Below are 23,458 nucleotides of genomic sequence, written 5' to 3'. Positions count from 1 at the left end.
TTTTCTTAGAAATTTTTATTTGAATTGCCTTAAATTTATAGATTTGTTTTGAGAGGATTTGACATCATTGTTATATTTTCACATGGCATGTCTCATTTCCCCTCAAATTTTTAAAATCCCTATATAATGCTTTAGTTATTTTCTTCATAAACACACACACACATACATATATGTGTGTGTGTGTGCAAAGAAGTTAATTTATACTTATTTATTTTACATGCTTTAAAAAACATGCCTTTTCTCTTTTTTATTAATTGCTTATAGCTGGTACATATATAACTTTTTGCATATTTAATTTTTATTCATTCATCTTTGTACACATATAAATTCAATTAATTTTTCAGATTAAGACTGTAAAAATAACCTTGTCTTTTCTGTAACTACTCACTCTTAAATTCCCATTTAGTCTTATTTTGGATTTGAAATAATGAAGATGGTATATACAAGTCATGAATTCACAGCACATTCTCTTCACTAGAGTAAATCGAATGAAACATCAATATGTAACATAATCATCCATTTTTTCAAAGTTGTATTTTCAGATTTAAGAAACATGCATATTTCACCACATTTTAATGTATTTGCACTTAAAATAGGTAAAGTTATTTTCAATGCAAAATTTAAATAGCATTTTTATTCCCGAACGTAGTGTTTTTATTCCATGGCTTCAGTGTCATTATTTTAGATGTGGTCATTTTCTTTACAGTGAAATCTGTTAGCATAGATAGCATGTGTACTGTTTCAATTTAATTACTCATAGTTAAATCTTTCTTAAAGACTACACTAGTCAGTCCATTCCCACTGAAGGAATGCAGAAAGTCTTAACTTCAGGAAGCATGGCTGTGGGTATTCTATTTTCCCCCCTTCCCTGCTGGAGAAGGACACTTGAGAGAAACATTTCAGTGCCTTTAAAAATATCAGTAATTGACATGGCCAAGTAGATGTTCAAACCTTGACTCACTGGAGAATTTGCAATTTTTATGCTTTCCAAAATGTGATTTAATGATGTGAGGTTAAATATAGACTCACGCTCCTTTAAAGAATTTGTTTTAATATTGGTTTAAAAAGGTGCCAGCAGCAGGTTAGATATGCACATGACACTTTATGATTGAAAGAAGATTGTAGTTTTAATTTTGGAATCCAATATTCTCTCTATAACTCTCTGACTATACACCTTACCTATTGAATCTTATGAACATGAGAATTAAGTTGTCATTATACTATCCAGAGTATTATGACAATTGTAAGACCAAAACTTAGATGTGCTAGTTCTTAATGATTTACTTAGGATGAAATACTTTTGTAATGCTTTTACAATAAATTACATTAGGCCATTTAGTTATAGGATGCAGTCCTTGCAAGTAACTATAGTACTCAATTGTCTCCTGTAGAAATCAAGGAGATACAGTCATTATGAATTTTAGAATTATGAGTTCTGGGGTAGTTCTGCTTTGCCAGCTATAGTTACAGAAAGTGAACTTGATTGTTTACACCCAGTGTTATGATGAAGATAAATTAGTACTTGTGTGTGATATATGGAATTTACTAGTATACTTAAAATAAATAAATAACCTTTTTTTCATACCTGAATTTAATACATTTCCTGTTATATGCATAAGTAAATGTTTCCATTTTTATTAGCATCTTAAGAACTCTCGCATGTTAGTAAGTTATGGAGTTTTGTAAACCTTTGGCAGTTGTAAACTTTCTAGGGAGTATGTGGAAGAAAAGTTTCCGTTTTTTTTTTTTTTTAAAGGAAGGTTGTATAAACTTTTATCACGTTTTGAAAGATCAAATGGGTTTTGGTATTTTTATTTTCTAGACTATTCTGAAGGATCTGGAAAAGAGAAAAGCTGATTTAAATACCATCACAGAGAGTAGTGCTGCCCTTCAGAACTTGATCGAGGGCAGCGAGCCTGTTTTAGAAGAGAGGCTCTGTGTCCTCAACGCCGGCTGGAGCCGAGTCCGTACCTGGACTGAGGATTGGTGCAATACCTTAATGGTACGTTTCGGGAAAAGTGAACGATGAAATCTTCTCTCCTTTAATTGTTTAAAAATGAATACAACTTTGATTAGAATTCCAAATCCTATTTTCTCGGTTTAACAATAATGTTTTGCTTGTGAATTAATTTCATTAGATTACATTTTATTTTTTTCTTTAAAAAGACAATAGCTAGAAAGAGTTTGAAATATCTCTAATAGGTAATAACCATTTGTAATATACATGGAAGTATATACTTTAATATCTTAATAAATGTACTTATTTGTTGCATTTTAATGATTTATTATTATATTTAATTATCATAAGCTATATGTTATTTATAATCCTATATAATAAAATGGTAATGCAAATTGACTGAACGGTGGAACGACCGGTCACTATGATGCACAGTGACCACCAGGGGGCAGATGCTCAATGCAGGAGCTGCCCCCTGGTGGTCACTATGCTTCCACAGGGGGAGCATCACTCAGTCACAAGCCAGGCTGACAGCTGGTGAGTGCAGTGGTGGTAGCCTCTCCCGTCTCCGTGGCAGTGTTAAGGATGTCCGACTGATGGCTTAGGCCCACTCCCCACTGGGAGCAGGCAGAAGCTATCAGTCAGACATCCCCTGAGGGCTCCTGGACTGCTAAAGGACGCAGGCCAGGCTGAGATCCCCTTCCCCCACCAGTGCATGAATGTCATGCACAGGGCCTCTAATTTCTAATAATTTTGACTAGTTGGGTGACATTGGTCAAGGTACTTGAATGTTCTCTAAATCTTAGTTTTCTCATATGTAAAATGGGCATTATTATTATTATTATTTCTACCTCATACAGTTTTTTTGATGATTATATGACATAAAACATGTAGTGCTTATATATAATTATGCCTAAAAGAACCAATTTTAGATTTTAGTATTATGATTATGATAATTGTTAAGTGTTATATGTTGTTAGTCTTTGGTTATAGCACTACACTATTAATTACTTCATGGATATATATACTGAGTGGCCAGATTATTATGATCTCTGAACGCATAATAATCTGGCCACTCAGTGTATATCCTATATAATAAAAGGCTAATATGCAAACTGTCCCTTTGACCAGGAGTTCGACCAGCAGTCAGGCTGGCCAATTGCCCATGTCCCCTCCCCCTTGGCCAGGCTGGCCAGACCCCATCCATGCACAACTTCATGCACCGGGCCTCTAATATACATACTGAGTGGCCAGATTATTATGTGTTCAGAGATCATAATAATCTGGCCACTCAGTATAGATAACTTTATCCACATTTTTATAACCCTTCTATATTTTTCAGTCTGTACCTTCTAATTCTCTTTTCAAGTAGTCTCTTCCTAGTCCTGTTAGAATATTGATTTGCCTGCTTTATTGGGGCAAATAAGTCTGGTGCTTATCAATTCTTCTTACTTAAAAGCAGAACACTGTCAGAACATTTCTCATGTCATTTATTAGTTCTCATTTTATTTTTCAACTCTTTTTCCATATTATAGATAAATAATTTGTTTCTTGTCTTTTAAACACTTTTTATAAATTTGTTACAGTTTCATTTATCCTATAAAACAGTTTCTAAAAGTTAATTTTATCTAAGTCTCCACCCCTTTTTGATCAAGTTCTAAATTCTCACCTTAGTGCCACCTTAGTGCCAGCAATTTTGCCAGTTTATTCAGCTTAATCTAAAGTTAGATTTTGTTTTTGGATTTATTTTCTCAATCACATTTTATATCCTGCTTCAGGAAATAGTACTGAGGTCTGTGCCAGATGTGATATTAAGTGCTGGTGACACCGCGGTGAAAAGACACAGGACCTGCCCTCGGAGATGCTAGTCTCCTGAACAGCAGACGCTTATTCAACCCATATTTTAATCATTCTATTATGTTATTACTTTCTTAAATGCGTTTTAAACAAATAAGATCAAGGAGGCAAATTAGATTATTTGCAATGTAAGAATGAAGAATAAGGGAGACAAATAAAATGGTATTGAAAAAAAACTTTCAGTAAGGTTGAAACCCTTTTAATTCAGCATATAATGAGCTCTTTAAAGGCTTTTTAAAATCTCTTTGAAGATTATCATGTTAAATATTTCATCTGGTTGTATCAACATGTCATTAATTCCCTTCCAGAGCCATCAGAACCAGTTGGACATATTTGATGGAAATGTTGCTCACATAAGTACCTGGCTTTATCAAGCTGAAGCTCTATTGGATGAGATTGAAAAAAAACCAGCAAGTAAACAGGAAGAAATTGTGAAGGTAGCGGAAGAGGAGCAGTCATACTTCTGGGGGTGGAAGGTCTGGCTGTAGTCTTCCTCTTGTGGAATGTGCCACGTTACCTGTGCACACCTTCTCCCATTCATCAGCATTTATTTCGGTGGGAGGACCTGAAGTCCTGAATGAGTCTTAATATATGAACAGCTCTGACGCAAGTTGATTGTATTAAAATCTCTTCTTCGGAATCCCAGACATTTATTTAAACTGCCTTTAATTCTGAGTTAGTGTTGCACCCATGTTTGATTTTGATTTTTCCGGTGTGGTAATTTGTGTTTTCTTACAATTAGCGTTTACTTTCTGAGCTGGACAATGCCAGACTGCAAGTTGAGGATGTTCGCGATCAAGCCGTTGTTTTGATGAATGCTCGCAGAGGCTCATGCAGGGAACTTGTAGAGCCCAAATTAGCTGAGTTGAATAGAAACTTTGAAAAGGTGTCTCAGCACATCGAAAGTGCCAACGTGAGTAATTATATTTTTATATAAGGCTATTTTTCATAGAAGTATGCATCTAAGTTATACATGACTATGTGGTATACATAAGTAAATAATTTTAAAAGTAAATTTTTAAAAGTAAAGTTTTTTTTGAACGGAGCATTTGTCCTTGAGAAATGGGTACTTTGCTGAAGGTCGGCTGTCCCACTCCAAGGGCACTCCGACTGGCGAAAGGTAACGGGAGACTTCCTTTGGGACGTACCTGGACTAGGTGGTGGCCTATCTCTTTGTCGGTGGCCGTGCAGGGATGGCTTTTGGATCATGGCGCTGTTTCCTGCTGTGCTCATATGTGGTCTCAGAATCCTCCAAACAGCATTCGAGGCAACCACAGCCATTTGCACACTATTTCACACCCCTGAGGTCTTAAATGTAATTGTGAGATTCTAAAAATGGGTGAGATAATAATGCTATGAGGTTGGCGAAAATGGGGTAATTCCGAGAAGCTCAAATTGGTAAAATCATTGCTGTAAATGAGTGAAATTAAAGTCAGTTCACATAAATGCTGATTTCCTTTCTGACATTCCATCCCTCTGATTAATGACAGAAGGTCCAGTTAAGAATATCTTTTTAAAGAATGATTTTCCTTCCATAGCTGCTGATTGGCCAGGAACCATTATCATACCAATCTCTGGTCACCACGGAAGCACTTGAAGCTGATGTGCCTTTCTCTGACTTGGAAAAATTAGAAAGTGACATAGACTATATGTTAAAAGTTGTGGGAAAGCATTTGGAATCCAGTAATGAAGATGAAAAGGTTGGTTCAGAGTTTTTCATACTATGATGTTCTTATTTTTATTCTCTGTTATAGTTTTACACCAATATTATTTACCCAAATATCTGCCAAACATGATAGAACAGTGCAAATATGATTTTCTGATGAGTGTCAATGTAATTGATTTATGTAATGCTTAAAAAATAGACATTGCACTTTCTGACTAAAAACAGTGTTATCTTAATGCTAAACTAGCTAGCATTCTTTATGTTTTAACATCAAATATGAAATATTTTAAGAAAAACATGACTTTTTTGTTGTATATAATTTAGATGAACATATCTTGAGTTATATTTTGTAGGTTAGTTTTCCTCCTTGGGAACTGATGGTAAGTGACCCTATACGCATTTTTGTTTTGAGTATCTTTTTTCTTTCTAAACATTCAGATGGATGAGGAAAGAGCCCAAATTGAGGAAGTTCTACAAAGAGGAGAACAAATGTTACATCAACCTATGGAGGATAATAAAAAAGAAGAGATCCGTTTGCAGTTATTACTTTTGCACACAAGATACAACAAAACTAAGGTATTGTCATGGGGAGTGTCTGGGCCACTGAAATAACTCAGCCCTTGTCATTCAGATGTTTGATGTTGCATTCACGGACACCTCAAAACACACCATTTGGAATACTCTCTCCTCCTTTCTGGTGTGCATTGCTAAACATGTTTATACTTTTAGGTGGGGCAAGAGTCAAAGAAAATAGGGAACGTAAAACCTTATTATTGGGCATCTCTGTTGGATTTATGATAATGTACTAAATCTTAAAAGGGACCTTTTTCTTTTAGAGTGGATTCCTCCTTCAGATCTGTAGTTTATATGGAGAGGCCTGACCATGTCAAAAAAAAAGTCTTGTTTACAAATAACCAAACTTGTGAAGTTGATAAACTGTGATTTATATTCTAGAAAAGCTTCACTACCAGCTCCCTTTTCAATGGCCATATTCCCAGCCACATTATAAATGTGCTGGTGTTCCCCAGAGGTCTGTTCTTGTTACAAATAAACGCAGAACTCTAGATTAACCATCTTGTTATTAACTCGATTTTAGTTATGAGTTTTGGTTTCATTTAGGAATTGTAACTATCTTCAGAGTCACTAACTCAATGAACATGTATTTGTGATCATTTTACTATACTTTTGAATTTACAGAGGCATATCATTTTTCAGAAGTTCAATATAGAGATACAGTGAAACTGTGAAAGAAGCTACCTTAATTCATGAGTAGATGAACTGTGGCTATTTGCAAGTAGTAGCCAGCACTTATTAAATTGTAGCCATCTACAAGTAAAAGAATTCAACTCCTTAAGGACTAGTGCGTGGCCATCCCCTTTGCTATTTTGAAAGTTCTGATTAGAGGACACAGAAAATAGAATTATTAGGGCAGATAAGTAGTCCACTCAGTTTAGCTTAGTTTTGTCTGAAGTTAGTGTGTTAGGACCTTTTATTGTCTTATGTAGGATATTCATGTTCTATAATATTGTTCTCCAGCGTTAAGATTACATATTGAATTACCTGTATGTTATTTTAATCAGAACCCCCATTAAATTTCTTGTTATGTTATAAATACATATTTAACTTAGTTACATTTTTAACAGTGAGGCCCCGAGGTCTCAAATATAATTGTGAGATTTTAAAAATGGGTGAAATAATAATGATATTAAAATGTTCCATTTCATATGGAAGTTTATGATTTGTAGCATATTCTCCCATCCTCAGTAACTCAGGAAAGAACCTGCTATGCTTTCCTGTTTGCTAAATGAGTTTAGGTGACATTGGTCATAAAAGTGAAACATTTCTGTTTAAGAGCAGGCTGCGGATGAAAATTAGAATAGAGATTGTTAAGGGTTTACATAGCAAAGCAGGGCAAAAATATAAAAAAATAAAAACATAGTTTTAAAAAATTTGGTTTCAAGTATTGTACTTCTCCGCAAAATAGTCTTATGCTTTTTTTCAATTAATTGTGGGGATATTTTAAGAGATGTACATTATTATTTTTAATGATTTTACAGGCAATTCCTATTCAACAGAGGAGAACAGGCCAACTAGCTTCCGGAATTAAATCATCACTTCTCCCTGCAGATTATTTGGTTGAAATTAACAAGGTTTTACTTTCTATGGATGATGCTGAGTTATCACTTAATACTCCAGAGCTAAGCACTGCTGTGTATGAAGACTTCTCTTTTCAGGAAGATGCTCTGAAGGTAAATCTCCAGGCAGGGCCTTTGAATAGCTGCAGTTAATGTAGAAATAATGCAAGGAATTTGTCATTGTGCCTACCTAGATGATCTATAGCTTTTAAAACATGGGCCAAGGAATTAATAATGTGTATGAATAATAAACCTTTTCTGTATTCACCAAGGAAATATTATAAAAATTTAATTTTTAAAAGTAGATGTGGATTTTTAATATGCAGTTACTTCTTTCCCTCTCAGAGACATTTTTTAATCAAACACCTGCACAAAACATATTGCTTTCTTATAAACTGGACTGCCAGTTGGATATGAAATGTCAGCATTAATCTTGCCACCTATCATGATTTAACATTGGCCAATGGTTGGGGTATGGGATGGGATGTTGATTGTAAGTTAATTAGGGACCTAGAAGTTTTCAGTTAACTCACAAAACTATTAAATATCATTAAGGTTTGTTCATATAATCTGATTATACTTATACTAGAGGCCCAATGCATGAAATCGTGCACTTAGAGGGGGTACCTCAGCCCGGCCTGCTCCCTCTCGCAGTGTGGGAGCCCTCGGACATCCTTAGTGCTGCTGCCTCTCCCGCCACTGCTGCTGCACTTGCCAGCCATGAGCCCGGCTCAGGGCTTCTGGCTTAGCGGCGCCCTCCCACTGTGGGAGCACACTGACCACCAGGGGGCAGCTCCTACATTGAGCGTCTGCCCCCTGGTGGTCAGTGCACATCATAGTGACTGGTCATTCTACTGTTCAGTCTATTTGCATATTAGCCTTTGATTATATAGGATATAAAGTCACAATAAAATTGCTGATAGATTTGATGGCTTTGATTGACAGCTAATTTCTGTCATTTAAACTAGCATTTTGGATATATGAAAATATAAATGATTTTAGCTTCAAGCACTTCATTACCTTTACAGAATGTTATAGAATTTTTTTTATATCTGGACAAATGCCACATGGAACAACTTTTAGGATTTTTTTTCTCACCATTGGGATAACATGTAGTGTTCCTCACACTTTGGTCAATACAGGGTATTATTTTTTTTTTAAGTTTTCAATTTTGATTAGTAAAAATTATTATATCTCATTATCTATTAAATAAGTATTATACCATATAAATTTTTCATCTGTGATTTCATTCTTTTTATCTTTTTACTGGATTTTGTTAATGTTTGGCAATATATTTGTAGAATATCAAAGACCAACTGGACAAACTTGGAGAGCAGATCGCAGTCATTCATGAGAAACAACCAGATGTTATCCTCGAAGCTTCTGGACCTGAAGCCATTCAGATCCGGGATACACTAACTCAATTGAATGCAAAATGGGACAGAATTAATAGGATGTACAATGATCGTAAAGGGTATGTGTAAATTAAGTTAAAATTTAATTAAAAAAAAAAACCTATAAGCTCATGAGCCATGACAAAGGTCACATGTACATTAAGGTTAACGAGAGTATGTTTCACATCCTTGGAAGAGGCCCTGTTTAATAAATTGTGATGAGTGTAGTTCCTTAAAGAAAGAGGAAAGAGATTACATACAGGCGATCATTTGCAACATAATATCTTAATAATTAAAGGAAGCACTTTTAATTTTTAATATCTAAATAGTGTCCATTCTCTTTAAAATAACTTAAGGGTTTTCATTAATGTTCACTTTCCCAACATGTTGATGATTAATGTGAGTGAGAGACAGGTACAGATAATTGGAATCCATATATAATCACAAAGTCTTTAAAAATAACCTCTTAAATAAAATGATTTTGAGCCCTCTTCTTTCTAGATTTTGAGAAGATTTTTGGCAGTAACTGGTTATGTAGTAGAAAGGCAAATAAGGCAAATAAGATGTGAAATAGCCCAATATAAAGTACCATGTAAGAGAAAGTTAACAAAGAAAGGTACATTGGAAAACTTTAGAGACATATACACAAAAATTAGGCATTTTGATCTTCATCTTTTTTGTTTTGTTTTGTTTTAGCCTACATATTCTATGTGATTATATAATCCTTGAAAAGGTAACTTTCAATGGCCTTTTGGTATATTTGTTTGTATGGATTTTTAAATTCATCTGTATATATTTAGAGAATATTGTTTTAAGTATACATTTATGCATACTTTTATTTAATTAGACTTGTTTATTAGATAAAGACTAAATTGTTGAAAGTAATAACATCTTAAGGCTCTGCATTGCATTATGAGATTGGTTATTATACTCTTGCCAACAGTATATGTGAAAGTTAACCGAACCCTTGTTAATAATGAAAGGTTGTTTGTTGTTTTTTAAGACCTTTGCTAACTGTATAGTGAAGATTGCATCTCAATGGATTTTCACTTCTTTATCAGCGACATTTTAATATTCTTACATATGTTTATTGGCCCCAGTGTTATTTCTTCTGTCAGTTGTTAGGTCATGTCTTTGCTCATTTTTCTATTATGGTATTACTATTTACTGATTAATTTGTAAGAGCTTTTTTCTACATTAAGGATATTACCTATTCATATTTCTTGTTTATTGCTTAGTCCCAGCTTTTCATATGCCGTCTAATTTTGTTAACAGTATTTTTTTGATGTATGGGTTTAATTTTATATTATTATATTTTATGAGTCTTTTTCCTTTGTGATTTTGGTTTGTTTATATGCATACAAATTACTTTTTGTGTGATATTAGTTAAGTATTTATGTATCCTTTAAAAACAATTTTGTTTGACTTAAAATTAACATTTAATAACTAAGCCACCTGAATTTTATTTTTAAATATATTTTGTGTTAAGCCTCCAGGTGGGTGGTTCTATATACTGACTGTTCAGTATCAAGCCTAGGGACCCAGGTAGGCAATGGTAACATCATCAGAGACCAGGAACTGAGGTGGTGAATGTTTTTGGGGAAAGATATCCGTGCCAGTTGCAATATTAGAAAAAGCAAACTTGTATGTTTCTAGATTAAGGCTTGAGTCCTTTGACTCTCTGGAAGTCCATAGACCTGCACAATTCCATACTGCCTCCCATACGAACTGACCATGTTCAGAAAGGAGGTGATGACATAGTGACTCCTAGTTGAACATTCTCTCTCTCTCTCTCTCTCTTTCTCTCTCTCTCTCTCTCTCTCTCTCTCATGTAATCTACGGCTGTACTGCTTAGATTTATTTGGTTTACTGTTTTTATTCTCAGTCTTTAGATCTTTGGAGCAGCCTTTCTAACAACATTTTCCTTTATTATTGCAGCATCCCCAAAGTTGAAATTTGTGGTTGTTATTTAGTTACTGCACATTTTTACCAAAGACGATAAATATTGTTTTAATATTTTTTCATAATATTCTGTTTGAAGTGCTCTTAATTTTGTCATGCCCAATAGAATGTTGCTTCCCTGTGGGCACTTAACAAATATTAACTACCTTTTCAAAATGATGTTCATGGGAGAAGGAAAAATAAACATTATTTTAGAGTTAGAGATGTCAGGGATCGTTTTATTATTTTTTTAAAATAGTAATATCTTTTTATTATATAAAGTAAAAATTTTATTAATATTAAAATCTCAGAGGTATCTTCTAAGCCTTTCCCAGCACCACTTACGGAAATGAAAAGGCAGAAGGAAAGTGTTTAGAATCTGACTGCAGTAAAACTTATACTTTTTTGTACTTATTTTATATGTTCCAAATATGACTAGCACTGGACTTTTTTATCTTATTTCTAAAGGAGAGAGGATTAAATGGGCAACTCAGTAGTCCTTTGTCTCATTGCCTAACCTGGGCTTTGCAGGCACTTCCATACTGTACTGTGAATTAGTCATTGCATAGAGGGTGTTAGTCTGCTAGAGCTACCTTAATAAGACACCACAGGTTGGGTGGCTTACTCAACATACATTTATTGTCTCTCAGTTCTGGAGGCTGTAATTCCAAGATCAAGGTTCCAGCAGGGTTAGTTTGTGTTGAGGCCTCTCTTACTGGCTTGCAGTTGGCCACCTTCTCCCTGTGTCCTTCATGGCCTTTTCTCTCTGCTTTCTCAGACACAGAGAAAGATATCTCTGGTGTCTCTTCCTCTTCATATTAGGACACCAGTTGTGTGGGATTAGGGCCCCACCCTTATGACCTCATTTTAAAAATTACCTCCCTGAAGGCCCTATCTCTAAATAGTCACTATAGGGGTTAGGGCTTCAATACCTGAGTTTTGGGGTCACAATTCAGTCCATCACACAAATAATAAGGGAGGGAAAGGAAATTTTGAAGTGTTTGGGCATTTTGGGTTTTGTTCTACCTGAGAAGTAAAACACCATAATTTTTTCCTAAAAGAATAATCATATTTGACATTTCATGGTATTTGAAATGTTAAGTGTTTAAAATTGGGTGGGTTAACTGCCTGTAGCTAATCCATCTTGATTTTCCAAGCTGGAGAAGGCTGTCTTTTCAGTTAATAAGCTGCCTAGTATGTGTGTGTATGTGTGCAGGCGTGTATGTGAAAGAAAGGGGGGTAGGATGGTTGCTTGAGCCAATTTCTTGGTACGATACCTTTCTCTAAAAGGAATCATTAACTGTAATCCTTTACGAAAACTGATCCTAGAGCAGTGAGCTGTGAATTCGCTGATTTTGGAGCTTTCAGTTTAAATTAGATTTGAATTTATTTAGAAAAATTGTTTCAAAGCAGTCCTGGAAAGTTTGGAAACCTATTTTATGTTAACTTTTGTCCTCTAGTTATTTTGACAGGACTATGGAAGAATGGAGACAGTTCCACTGTGACCTTAATGACCTCACCCAGTGGACAACGGAAGCTGAGGAGTTACTGGCTGACACCTTGGCTCCAGATGGTGGCATGGACCTAGAGAAAGCCAGGGTCCACCAGCAGGTGAGTGCTCTCCATCACAGGATGCAGATCTGCTAAGTAAGTGCCATATATTTTTTTTTTTTTCCTTCTTTTTTTTTTTTTTTTTTTATTTCAGAGAGGAAGGGAGAAGGAGAGAGAGATAGAAACATCAATGATGAGAGAGAAATCATTGATCAGCTGCCTCCTCCATGCCCTCCACTGGGGATTTGAGCCCGAAACCATGGCATGTGCCCTGTTCAGGAATTGAACCATGACCTCCTGGTTCATGGATCGATGCTGAACCACTGAGGCACACTGGCTGGGCCATATTCTTTTAGTATGTGGCATTTAAGATATATTTCAAAAGTTAGGGCTCAATATATGAATTTTTAGATGCATTACAACCTGTAAATTTTGTTCCAAATCTAGTTTTCAGTCATAAAGGCTTAAGAAACATTATTTACATTTTAAATTACAATTTTAGTGACATTTAATTAAAAATATTCTTTAGTGGCTAATATGAGAACAATTTATTTAAAAAATTTGTATTTATGCCCGGCCAGTGTGGCTCAGTGATTGAGGGTTGACCTATGAACCAGGAGGTCACAGTTCGATTCCCAGTCAGGGCATATGCCTGGGTTGCAGGCTGGGTCTCCGGTGTGGGGCTTGCAGGAGGCAGCCAATCAATGATTCTCTCTCATCATTGGTGCTTCTTTCTCTCTCTCCCTCTTCCTCCCTCTCTGAAATCAATAAAAATATATTTAAAAAATTTAAAAATATATATATTTAAAATAACATTTATAAAATTTTGTACCCAAGACTAAGGCAGAAAGATATCAGCATACCTCACCCCTGTTTACTGTACTTAGCACTATTGCCACTTTGTATTATTGATAATTATTATAAAAGTAAATTATTCATGAGCTATGTCAGGGCAGCTGCTCATGTAAGTCTAATTCAGTCTTGGAAAATATAACAGTAGCAAAATCAGTTCTGCTAATAAAATAGGTCTTTAAACATAATGGTCGAAAAGCAAGCAAAATTTCAATTTACCATTGTTAAAATATTTTCTCTTTTATTATATTTTAAAAATGTATTTTATGTAGAAGGTTCATGAGGCATTAACAAATACATTTATTTTTCTCATATACATGTTAATGCATTTTCCTTATTTTTAAAGATATAGATGAGTGCCTAAATTTAATTTTAAAATATTCTCTTTAAATCTGTTGCTTAAAAATTTAGAGACCAGTGAAGCAATGTCTCAAGAAAATGCACATTGCGGTTTACCTATATGTGGTAGGACATAAGGGCATATGGATTTACTTTTCCTTTTGAGAGATGCTTTCAAGCACATATTTGGAAAAAGATAAGCAATCCCATTTAATCAAACCTGATTGATGCTTATGCTTCAGTTGTAAACAGCTGCTATTTTCTTTATATTATTTATCTACCCTGTTTCACTGTATGACATTCACAAGCGTGGGTGAGATTTCAAGATGGATTTTGTTTAGTGTGCTTATTGAAATTTAATGAAAGTTTTTTTAAATACCTTTTTCATGAACATAATGTATCCCAGGACTTTGTTCCTCTAACACTTAAATTAATGCCTGGGAACCTGGGGGATTCCTTGCATCAGAAAATCTTAATTTAGTGGCAGATTTCATCTTGGGTTGTCCTCTGTTGTAGGAACTTGAAGAGGGGATCAGCAGTCACCAGCCTGGTTTTGCAGCACTAAACAGAACTGGGGACGGGATTGTCCAGAGACTCTCCCCCACAGATGGGAGCTTCTTAAAAGACAAGCTGGCAGGTTTAAACCAACGTTGGGCTGCGATCATCGCAGAGGTGAAGGATCGGCGGCCAAGGTGACTGAGCCTTGATAAGTTAAGGGCACAGGGGTAGACATTTTGGGCAGGGCCTTTTTAAGATACAGTCAGAGGAGTTCAAAGTTCTCCTGTTGCCTGATATTACTGACAGTTAAGACCTGCACTGTCCATGTTCTGCATTTTAGAACCTCTCTCCTAACTGAATTTTCGGGCTGTCCATGAAGTCCCACTTTTCTATGCAGTATGATACACATAAAAATTGCCTTGTTCTTTTTATTTCTGACTGTTTATTGTGATACGGTGACCATGTGGCAGGAACTGGAAGTAGTTGAAAGAACACTCTGTACTTCCAGTCTGAAGATCTGGGTTCAGGGTCAGGCTTCTTGCTTGCTCATTTCCTGACTGGACCTTGGGATCTTCATTAGTAATCCTCTCACTTGGTCGTTCTTAGTCACAGGGTGTGCTGTGCTCATATATATGTCAGTGCTTGGTAAATAATACCGCTCCTCTTCCAGGTAACAGGATACATATGATGTATTGTTGTTTGTTCTTATGTCAAATTATGTTACAGTGCCCCAGATTTTATTAGGGTACCTTCTGGTTGTAAACACTTTACCAGTGACTATAAAGTTCAACATTATACATGTGTTATATATTACTTTAAAATTACCTGAAGAAGTTATTTTCCTGAGATGGTTAATAACTAATGGATAATTTCTACTTTGCTTAATACGTTCTGTGTCATAAATGACCTTTTTTGGGGGTTAATGGTAATCGTAGGCTAAAAATTTCCAGATATTTTTTTCTGCTAATTTTAACTCTGTAGATGATGTATTATTTTAGAAGAACGGTAATATTTTGTTAAAGGCCAACCTAATATCTTTTTATGTCCAATACAGGCATACTTTGGAGATATTGTGGGTTCGGGTCCAGACCACTATAATAAATCAATTATCACAATAAAGCAAGCCACACATATTTTTTGTTTTCCCACTGCATATAAAAGCTATGTTTAAACTATACTGTAGTCTATTAAGTGTGTAGTAGCATTTTGTCTAAACAACCCATTATATACCTTAATTAAAAAATACTTTATTGCTAAAAAATGCTGACCATCATCTGAGCCTTCAATGAGTCATAATCGTTTTGCTGGCTGAGGGACTTACCTTCAATTTGTAAGAAAATGCAATTCCTGTCAAACACAGTAAAATGAAACACAATAAAGTGAGGTATGCCTATATTATAACATAAAATATTCAAGTATGACTCTTTGGCCTTTGGCTGCTTTTTATAAAATAACAACATCTATCATTTTGTGTGTTTTGGTAAGAAGCAATAGTAGTTTGTGTGTCTTGGTTGAGAGTTTGCCACGTAGCAGAGATAGCGTTTGGTACCTTGTACACCAGGCCCCAGTTAATCCTCACCACTATCCACTAGGACAGGGGTGGGGAACCTTTTCTCTGCCTAGGGCCATTTGGATATTTATACCATCATTTACGGGCCATGCAAAATTATCAACTTAAAAATTAGCCTGCTATATTTGGCCAAATATTTAATTAATTCACCCCTAATGCCTTGGCAGGGCCAGACCAAATGATTTCTTGGGCCTTATATCGCCCATGGGCTGGAAGTTCCTCATGACTGCTCTAGGGCACCAGTAGGCCCATTGTACAGCTTTAGAAACTGAGGCTCAGAGAGGTAAGGTCCAAGGTCTCACACAAAGTTACTGATGATGCCAACTTATGCTCTCAAATACAGTGCTGTACAAACTTGGGAAGGCCACAGACCTCTAGCTGAGTTTTCTCTCTGTAAATGAGAACTCTGATATTTTCTTAGAGGAGTGTCATAAGGATTAAATAAAAGTGTTTATGAAAAGTATCTCTCCTGCATGCCCCCTACTGGGGATCGAGCCTGCAACCTGGGCATGTGCCCTTGATCGGAATCGAACCTGGGACCCATCAGTCCGCAGGCTGAAGCTCTATCAACTGAGCCAAACCGACTAGGGCAAGAAGAAAAGATTTTAAGGAAAAAATGCTATGTTTTGATGAAGATGCAGTGTTGTTGCAGAGGTAGGGTGATGGGCCATGGCATTTAGGCATCACAGGGGAAGGATCCTGAAACTGAGCTTTGAAGCATTTATAGCAATTTCCCATAAATTCCTCCTGGGGAGGGCTTTCTAGGGGAAAAAAGTAGAACAGGCAAAGGTGGGAGGGAGGCATGAAAGAGTATGGCAGGTGAGAGACCTGCCAAGGTTAGATGGAGAGGAAGGTTCAGGGACCAGGGCCAGGATTGGAAGCTGAGGTTCTTAGGATCTTCTATGCCATGCCCATGAGTTTTCATGGGCAATCTCTCCAGCTTGAAAATTATCTATCTGCCAGGTCTTCTAAAAGAAAAGGATGTACCTGCTGGCATGGTATTAGCAACAATACAGAAATTCTAAAGTTTTTCAAATGGATCTCTGTGGGATGTGCTAATTATTGCTTCCAGAACTAACAAGTTGAAGCCACTACTTATTTTACTCATTTTTTTTTTTTTTGGAAGAGAAAAGAATAATGCACCTCTTCTCCAACATCTGATATTTTAACTAAAATGCTTGTTTTTATAAATTCATGGTTTAACTTCACTTCAGTTAGTCATTTATCTGAACTCAGAGCCGCGTTGGCACTTTAAGAGCTTAGATGTGTACTGTTATCATAGTCATCGAAAAAGCACACACTTCAATCTGTTTTGTATTGAGTGCCCGTAGTTAAATAATTGCACAGGTCAACAGCTCACAGTGTTATTTCTTAATGAGCAATTGTTGTCTACTGTTTGAACATGAATTTAAAGCTTGTTTTTATTCATAGGGATAACATTTAAAATGTAGATTATATTTAGCTAATTTGCAGATGAAAATTTTGTGACTCAAATATGCAGTATTGAAATAACTTGCTATTTTCCTTCATAGATATATTTTCAAAATACTAAATTAGTCATGATTATGAAACATGAAACATTTAAATGCCAACTTATTTTTTTGAAATACAAGTCTATAATAGTATTTTAGGTGTTTCCAAAGTTGTTATTTTAGTGAAATACTCTTTGATACAGAGGGTAAATTACCTATTTTGGTATTTTTAGTCTTAACAATAGTACTGTTGCTTGGTTTTTTTGTTTTTAATTTTGAAGCAGTATTCCCTCCTAATGGATACTTAAATTTAAAAACTTGCGATTTTCATTAGTTTTTTAAATATTAAAATACCCTCTTTTAAATATTACTGATTTTCTACTAAATATATAAGTATTTTTTTTGTGGTTGAAAAGACAAAATTATAGCCATAAAAATATAATGATACAATGTAATTTATTAAAAAATTGCATTCTATTTTTAAATTATCAGCTATAAAATTAATGGTACCACCCCCAAGCTCTAAATAGCTTTCAAACCCTTTCTTAAAAATAAATAATCTTGTCATATGCGTTCTAATCATATTCTCATCTTCTGACACATGGTTTATATACTTATAAATGTTATTCTTATAACATTTAAATGATCTAATTAAGGCAGTTTTTTTTAATATTCATAATGACTATTTGTGTCCTTATGTCCTTTAAAACTTTATTTTCTAGATCTCTTTTTATGACTAGGTTATATTTAAATATCAGTTTTATTTTAATGAACCAACTAGATTTCCATTTTCTAATACTTGTAAAAGAAATTCCATTCTCAGTATCTATTCTTTCTTTTCTTGGAATAAAGTGGAATAATAGTTGCCACCTAATGTTAATAAAATGTCATATAATGAAGTCTTTCTCTCTCTATGGAGTAATTATGTGCTTTTTCTTATACTTTTAGATCAAAACACTTTTCATGGTTTTTAAAAAGTCCATTATGTTGAACAGTGGTATCTAGCTTAAATTCTTCTTATTAAATTTCAATATAATTTTCATGATGAGAGAAAATAACAGTCTTTAGTTTCAATGTTTTTGAATTTAATAAAGGAAGAATTCTTACATTATCAAATAATTGGTATTGCAGAATGTATACATTATTATTGACACATTAAAACATATTGAAATAATTATCAGGAGTCATTTCATTTGCGGTTTATTTAGTACAGATATGCAAAGTAAATGTGTGCTGTTCTGCTTAATTGGATAATTTTTCCAAATATTTTTCAATAATATATTCTTTTAGGCTACAAGGAGAAAGCAAGCAAGTGATGGAATATAGAGGGAGACTAGATGAGATTATCTGTTGGTTAACAAAGGCCGAGAATGCTGTGCAAAAGAGATCCACCACCGAGCTGGAAGAAAATTTCAAAGAATTAACAGTAAGTGGTTTGTCTCTACATTTGCCAATCCTTTTTTGATGCACACAGTCACACTAAAAATAAGGTAAAATATTAGAAGAAGAAAAAGGTAAGAAACTTGGTACTTTGTGGTATATGTGGTGAACTTTAAAGAGGGCTATCTTGGTCTTCTAAAGAGCAGCTGTATTTTGTTCTTGCAGAGGTAAGGCTTCCCTCATAAAAATGATAAATCATGTGGTCTCAGTATTAGACCTAAGGTTTTTAGGATATTTTAAACAGACATCATCATTGTAGAATAAATTATTGCTTTGAAGTAAAGTTTTTGCTTTTGGATTTAGAAGATAATTGCTAATTACTAGCTATAAAGTTGAGTTTTGTAGAAACAAGAAAACTCTTAAGTGACTTGAGAGTAACTCACGGTGTTACTCTAGACTCAGTGTCATGGTTTTATTAATACAATTTTTTCTGTTTATCTACAACCTACAAGGGTTGTTTATAATTGTTTATTTATACTAGATATAAAATACATAAGGATATATAAATAAATATACTCAAATAGCCATAAATTTTATATTTTTTTGTGTTAGGAATTGAAAGACTTATTGCAGAACATAAGCATACTGCATTCATATTTTTATTTAAAAAAAGAAGAAATTGCATGTGTACACTGAGTGGCCAGATTATTATGATCTCTGAATGCATAATAATCTGGCCACTCAATATATATATATTAGAGGCCTGGTGCATGAATTCGTGCATGAGTGGGGTCTGACCAGCCTGGCCAGGGGGAGGGGACATGGGTGGTTGGCCGGCCTGCCTGCTGGTCGAACTCCTGGTCAAGGAGACAATTTGCATATTAGCCTTTTATTATATATGATATACACTGAGTGGCCAGATTATTATGTGTTCAGAGATCATAATAATCTGGCCACTCTGTGTATGTGGATGAACACAAAGGCATGCATCAAAGTATGCCTAAAAGGATGCCCACTAATTTGAAGAGATTTTGTCTAATGGAGTAAGATTGAGGCATTTTGGAAACTATTAGTAACAACAAAAAAATATTATGTGGGAAACAATTATTAAGTTTTCTTTTCAAAATGTGACATCAAATAGCTAACAAAATTGTTCCTGTTTTAACTACAAATTTCATTCATTTTCTTGGAATATCCCTTCTGTAAACAATTTGGGGGCCGTTGCAAAGGGCGGAACAGTACAATAGGGTCGGTAGAGATGAGGTAGAGAGAGATGCATACAAGACTTTCTATTTTGTTTTGGCCTTTCATTGGAACAGATATCATTTGCATCATCTAAGAACAGAATGTTAAATTATCAATGTAGATATGAGAGGATATGACCCTATTATGAGACAGGGTGGTGGGTGGGAGCACCTGAGTGCACATTGCAGGAGGTTGGTCGTTCCCATATCAATTACAATTTGTTAACATATGTTCAGGCTTCTTATAAGTTTATTGTCTGCTTAAGAAATTAAACATTCACATTTGTAAAACACCCAAAGTATGTTAGTTTCTAATATAGTTGTTGAACTTTCTCTAGTATAACAACCTTCTAATCATACCTCTCTTCTGACACCTTTAGGACTTAAACCAGGAGATGGACGTACAAGCCGAGAAACTCAAATGGCTGAATAGAACTGAATTGGAAATGCTTTCAGATAAAAGTCTGAGTTTACATGAAAGAGAAAAGATTTCAGAAAACTTAAGAACTGTAAATTCGACGTGGAATAAGGTGTGCATTAAGAATTACTGTGACACCTTTCTAAGTAACTTTATCGTAGAATTTCACTGATTTTACTGTACGTAGGCGAATTATGAATGTCCAAGAACAAGCAGTGCTGACTGTGCAGAGAAGTCCAACAAACACACTTTAGAAAATACTATTCTGGGATATTTCATTCATTCATGCAGTCATTCACTCCCTGAATAGGTTTTAACCGAACTTCCACTTCATTCCAGTCACCATTTTAATACAGCAAAGAGTATGTCACTCCTTCTAATCCCAAGAGTTTATTGTGGGGAGACAAGTAGCTAAGCAATTATAACATAGAGGGATCCATAGGGATATAAAAATAGGGCATATCTCTGGCCTTAGGGGGTAACTGGATGGTTTTTTGGAGGAGATCATTTCCAAGCTAGTTTGTAAAGGATGAATAAGAATTGGACAGATGAACAATGGGGGAAAGGGCATTGCAGAGAGAACAGCAGCAAGTGAAATGGTCTAGAAGAGACAGAGAATGAGCACAATGCACTTGGGTCCTGGAAGTCGCTCAGTATAAAGTGAAGAATGAGTGATGCTGGCAAACATCAGATCCTGGAGGCCGCACCATGCATCACAAGGAATTTAAGCTGTGTCTTGAGAACAGTTCATCACTTTGAGAGCAGTGGGCAGCTGTCGAAGGTTGTTAAGCAGGAGAAAGTTACCCTTTGAAAGCTCACTACAGCTGAACTATAGAGATGATAGGGTGATCTTAGGATGGATGGATGTTAGGATATCAGGAAGTCAAGTAACTCCTCTTAGCAATCAGATCAGGATAGGTGATCTGGAAAGATCAATTAGACCTTAGCTTTATCAAGGGGGTTTCAGGGAGACAGATGATGACTTCAGATTTGGACATGTCTGAATATCCGGTTGCCAAACTGAAAATATATTTTTTGGAGTCCTTAGCATCTTTAAACTCTGTATTGTAGATGTAACCATTAGAAACCAGGACCCAGGGAGAGAAGCCTGAGTCAATGGTAGAAAGACCAAAAATCCTACCCTTTAGAATGTTAGCATTTGATGGATGGGCAGACGAGAATGAGCTGGTGAAGGACACTTAGAAGGTCAGAGAGAGGTGGGAGGAAAGTCAGGAATACAAACTGTTCAGAGTTCAAGGGAGGGGGCGTGACAGCATTAAATGTTGCAAAGGGCCAGGGCAGCTAAGGACTGGATGGTGTTCTTTAAAAAAAATTTTTTTTTTAATTTTATTGATTTCAAAGACGATGGGAGAGGGAGAGAGAGATAGAAGCATCAATAATGAGAGAGAATCATTAATTGGCTGACTCCTGCATGCCCCCTACTGGGGATTGAGCCTGAGACCAGGGCATGTGCCCTGACTGGGAACAGAACCATGATCTCCTGGTTCATAGGTAGATGCTCAACCACTGAGCCACAATGGCTGGGCTGGATGGCATTCTTGATAGTAATGTTGGTGGAGTAGGGGCTTAAGCAAGACTGCAGTCGATAGCAAAGCTATCATGTAGAGTAACACTTTCTCTACATGATCACCTTTATTTATATGGTACTATTCTCTTTCCATTTGGCCGGATCCTATAGGTATGCAGAGATGTGCCCACTGCACTGAAGGAACGCGTCCAGGAGCCCTGTTCTGTTTCTCAGTCAAGAACTGCTGGTAAGATATAGTTTATTCCTTAACCATTTTTTATAAACATAGCAAAACATTATGACTATGAGCATCATATATGAATTAGAGAAAACTTTAAACTGAAAAACACAACGCAGATGTGATTTGTTATTCTATTCTCAATTATATGAAAGGAACGTCTTCTTTAAACCCAACACATACTTGACTGCAAGGCACTCATGAGAGATAAACTTTTTGCCTTTCCTGGAACCAGAGCGGGACCTGGTCCCCAAGAGAGCCTGGGAAGGGAAGGGAGGAGACAAGGTGGGAAACTGAGGACATGCAGTTTTTCAGAAAGTCAGCTATAACCATTACGCAACATGCCCTGGGAGGGGTGTAATTGCATACAGATCATGACTGAGAACAAAGGATTAGGTATCCTGGAACCAGGTGGGAGATGGGGTTTTAGAAGAGTTCTCCATCCCAGGGAAGCTATTTACTGATAGATGCTGATGATCACTTATGTGTGGAGGAAAGGAGTTTTCTCACTATTTCCTTCTTTCCTTGTCCCGATCAGAGTGCGGGTTACGGCACCATAGCTATAACACCGTGCCTTGCAAGCTCTCTGAAACACCGTGCCCTGCTCTCTCTCTTGACTCTTACCTGGCCCTTTAATTTTGGAATTGGACATTTCAATAGATGATTTTGTCAAGATATATGCAAACCTGTTGGGGCTTTTAATTTAAATTGTGCTGAATTTATGGATTGACGATATCTTTTAGAAAATTATTTAAGCCTTATCTAATATACCGTATGCTAAAGTGGGCTCCAGATGGGTCTAATAATTCAGCTACCTTGTATAAAACTAAAGAAAAACAATAAACCTTCCATCATTAAAAACAGAAGACAAGCACAAACAACCGAGAGAGAAAAATATATATCCAAGTTTTGAAAAAGACAAGAATCTCTAACTGAAAGTTCTGGAAAAACAATCTCCCAGGACAGATTTATGGATATGATCACCCAAATTTGATAACATCTATATGTTAAAAAGAAAACACACATTAAAAATCCTAAAGTAGAAACAGTGTTTTCAGCAATATGGCAAGATTCATCGTTCCTATAAAAACGAGTCCTTGCAAATTGAAAAGGAAGCAGATAAAGACCACAGTTATAAATTATACTATATTTGGTTAACAAACAAAAAATGTTTGCTCTCCCTGATAATAAAAAACCAGTAAATGAGCACACTGGTGAGCACTGTGTGTTCATCCATTGAGACAGAGTATCATTGGTGTGTGTCCTGGATGCGGAGTCCACATGTTGCTGTTGCAAATCTCAATTTTCAACTTTTAAGGAAAATAAATTTGCTAATAAGTATTAAATACATTACTTTTATTTTTATGTTTTCTGATCCAGTCATTCTACTTTAGCAAATCGATACCAAAGTGTTCATC

At 35.5% G+C, this 23,458-nt stretch overlaps 1 protein-coding gene across 3 annotated transcripts in view; it reads left to right on the top strand.

The window, feature by feature from the left end:
* UTRN (utrophin) overlaps positions 1-23,458 on the top strand; it is a 454,375-nt gene that overhangs the window by 188,147 nt on the left and 242,770 nt on the right. For all 3 annotated transcript variants that reach the window (XM_054722125.1, XM_054722126.1, XM_054722124.1), the window contains 12 exons: positions 1,823-2,002; positions 4,123-4,251; positions 4,557-4,727; positions 5,353-5,514; positions 5,919-6,056; positions 7,538-7,729; positions 8,917-9,089; positions 12,411-12,561; positions 14,209-14,384; positions 18,523-18,658; positions 20,237-20,386; positions 21,974-22,049. In XM_054722125.1, the coding sequence (XP_054578100.1) occupies positions 1,823-2,002; positions 4,123-4,251; positions 4,557-4,727; positions 5,353-5,514; positions 5,919-6,056; positions 7,538-7,729; positions 8,917-9,089; positions 12,411-12,561; positions 14,209-14,384; positions 18,523-18,658; positions 20,237-20,386; positions 21,974-22,049 (1,834 nt within the window). The remainder of the gene's footprint in view (positions 1-1,822; positions 2,003-4,122; positions 4,252-4,556; positions 4,728-5,352; positions 5,515-5,918; positions 6,057-7,537; positions 7,730-8,916; positions 9,090-12,410; positions 12,562-14,208; positions 14,385-18,522; positions 18,659-20,236; positions 20,387-21,973; positions 22,050-23,458) is intronic.

The sequence above is a fragment of the Eptesicus fuscus genome, chromosome 10 (assembly GCF_027574615.1).
Source record: "Eptesicus fuscus isolate TK198812 chromosome 10, DD_ASM_mEF_20220401, whole genome shotgun sequence".
Lineage (NCBI taxonomy): Eukaryota > Metazoa > Chordata > Mammalia > Chiroptera > Vespertilionidae > Eptesicus > Eptesicus fuscus.
This window is presented reverse-complemented; position numbering and strand designations above follow the sequence as displayed.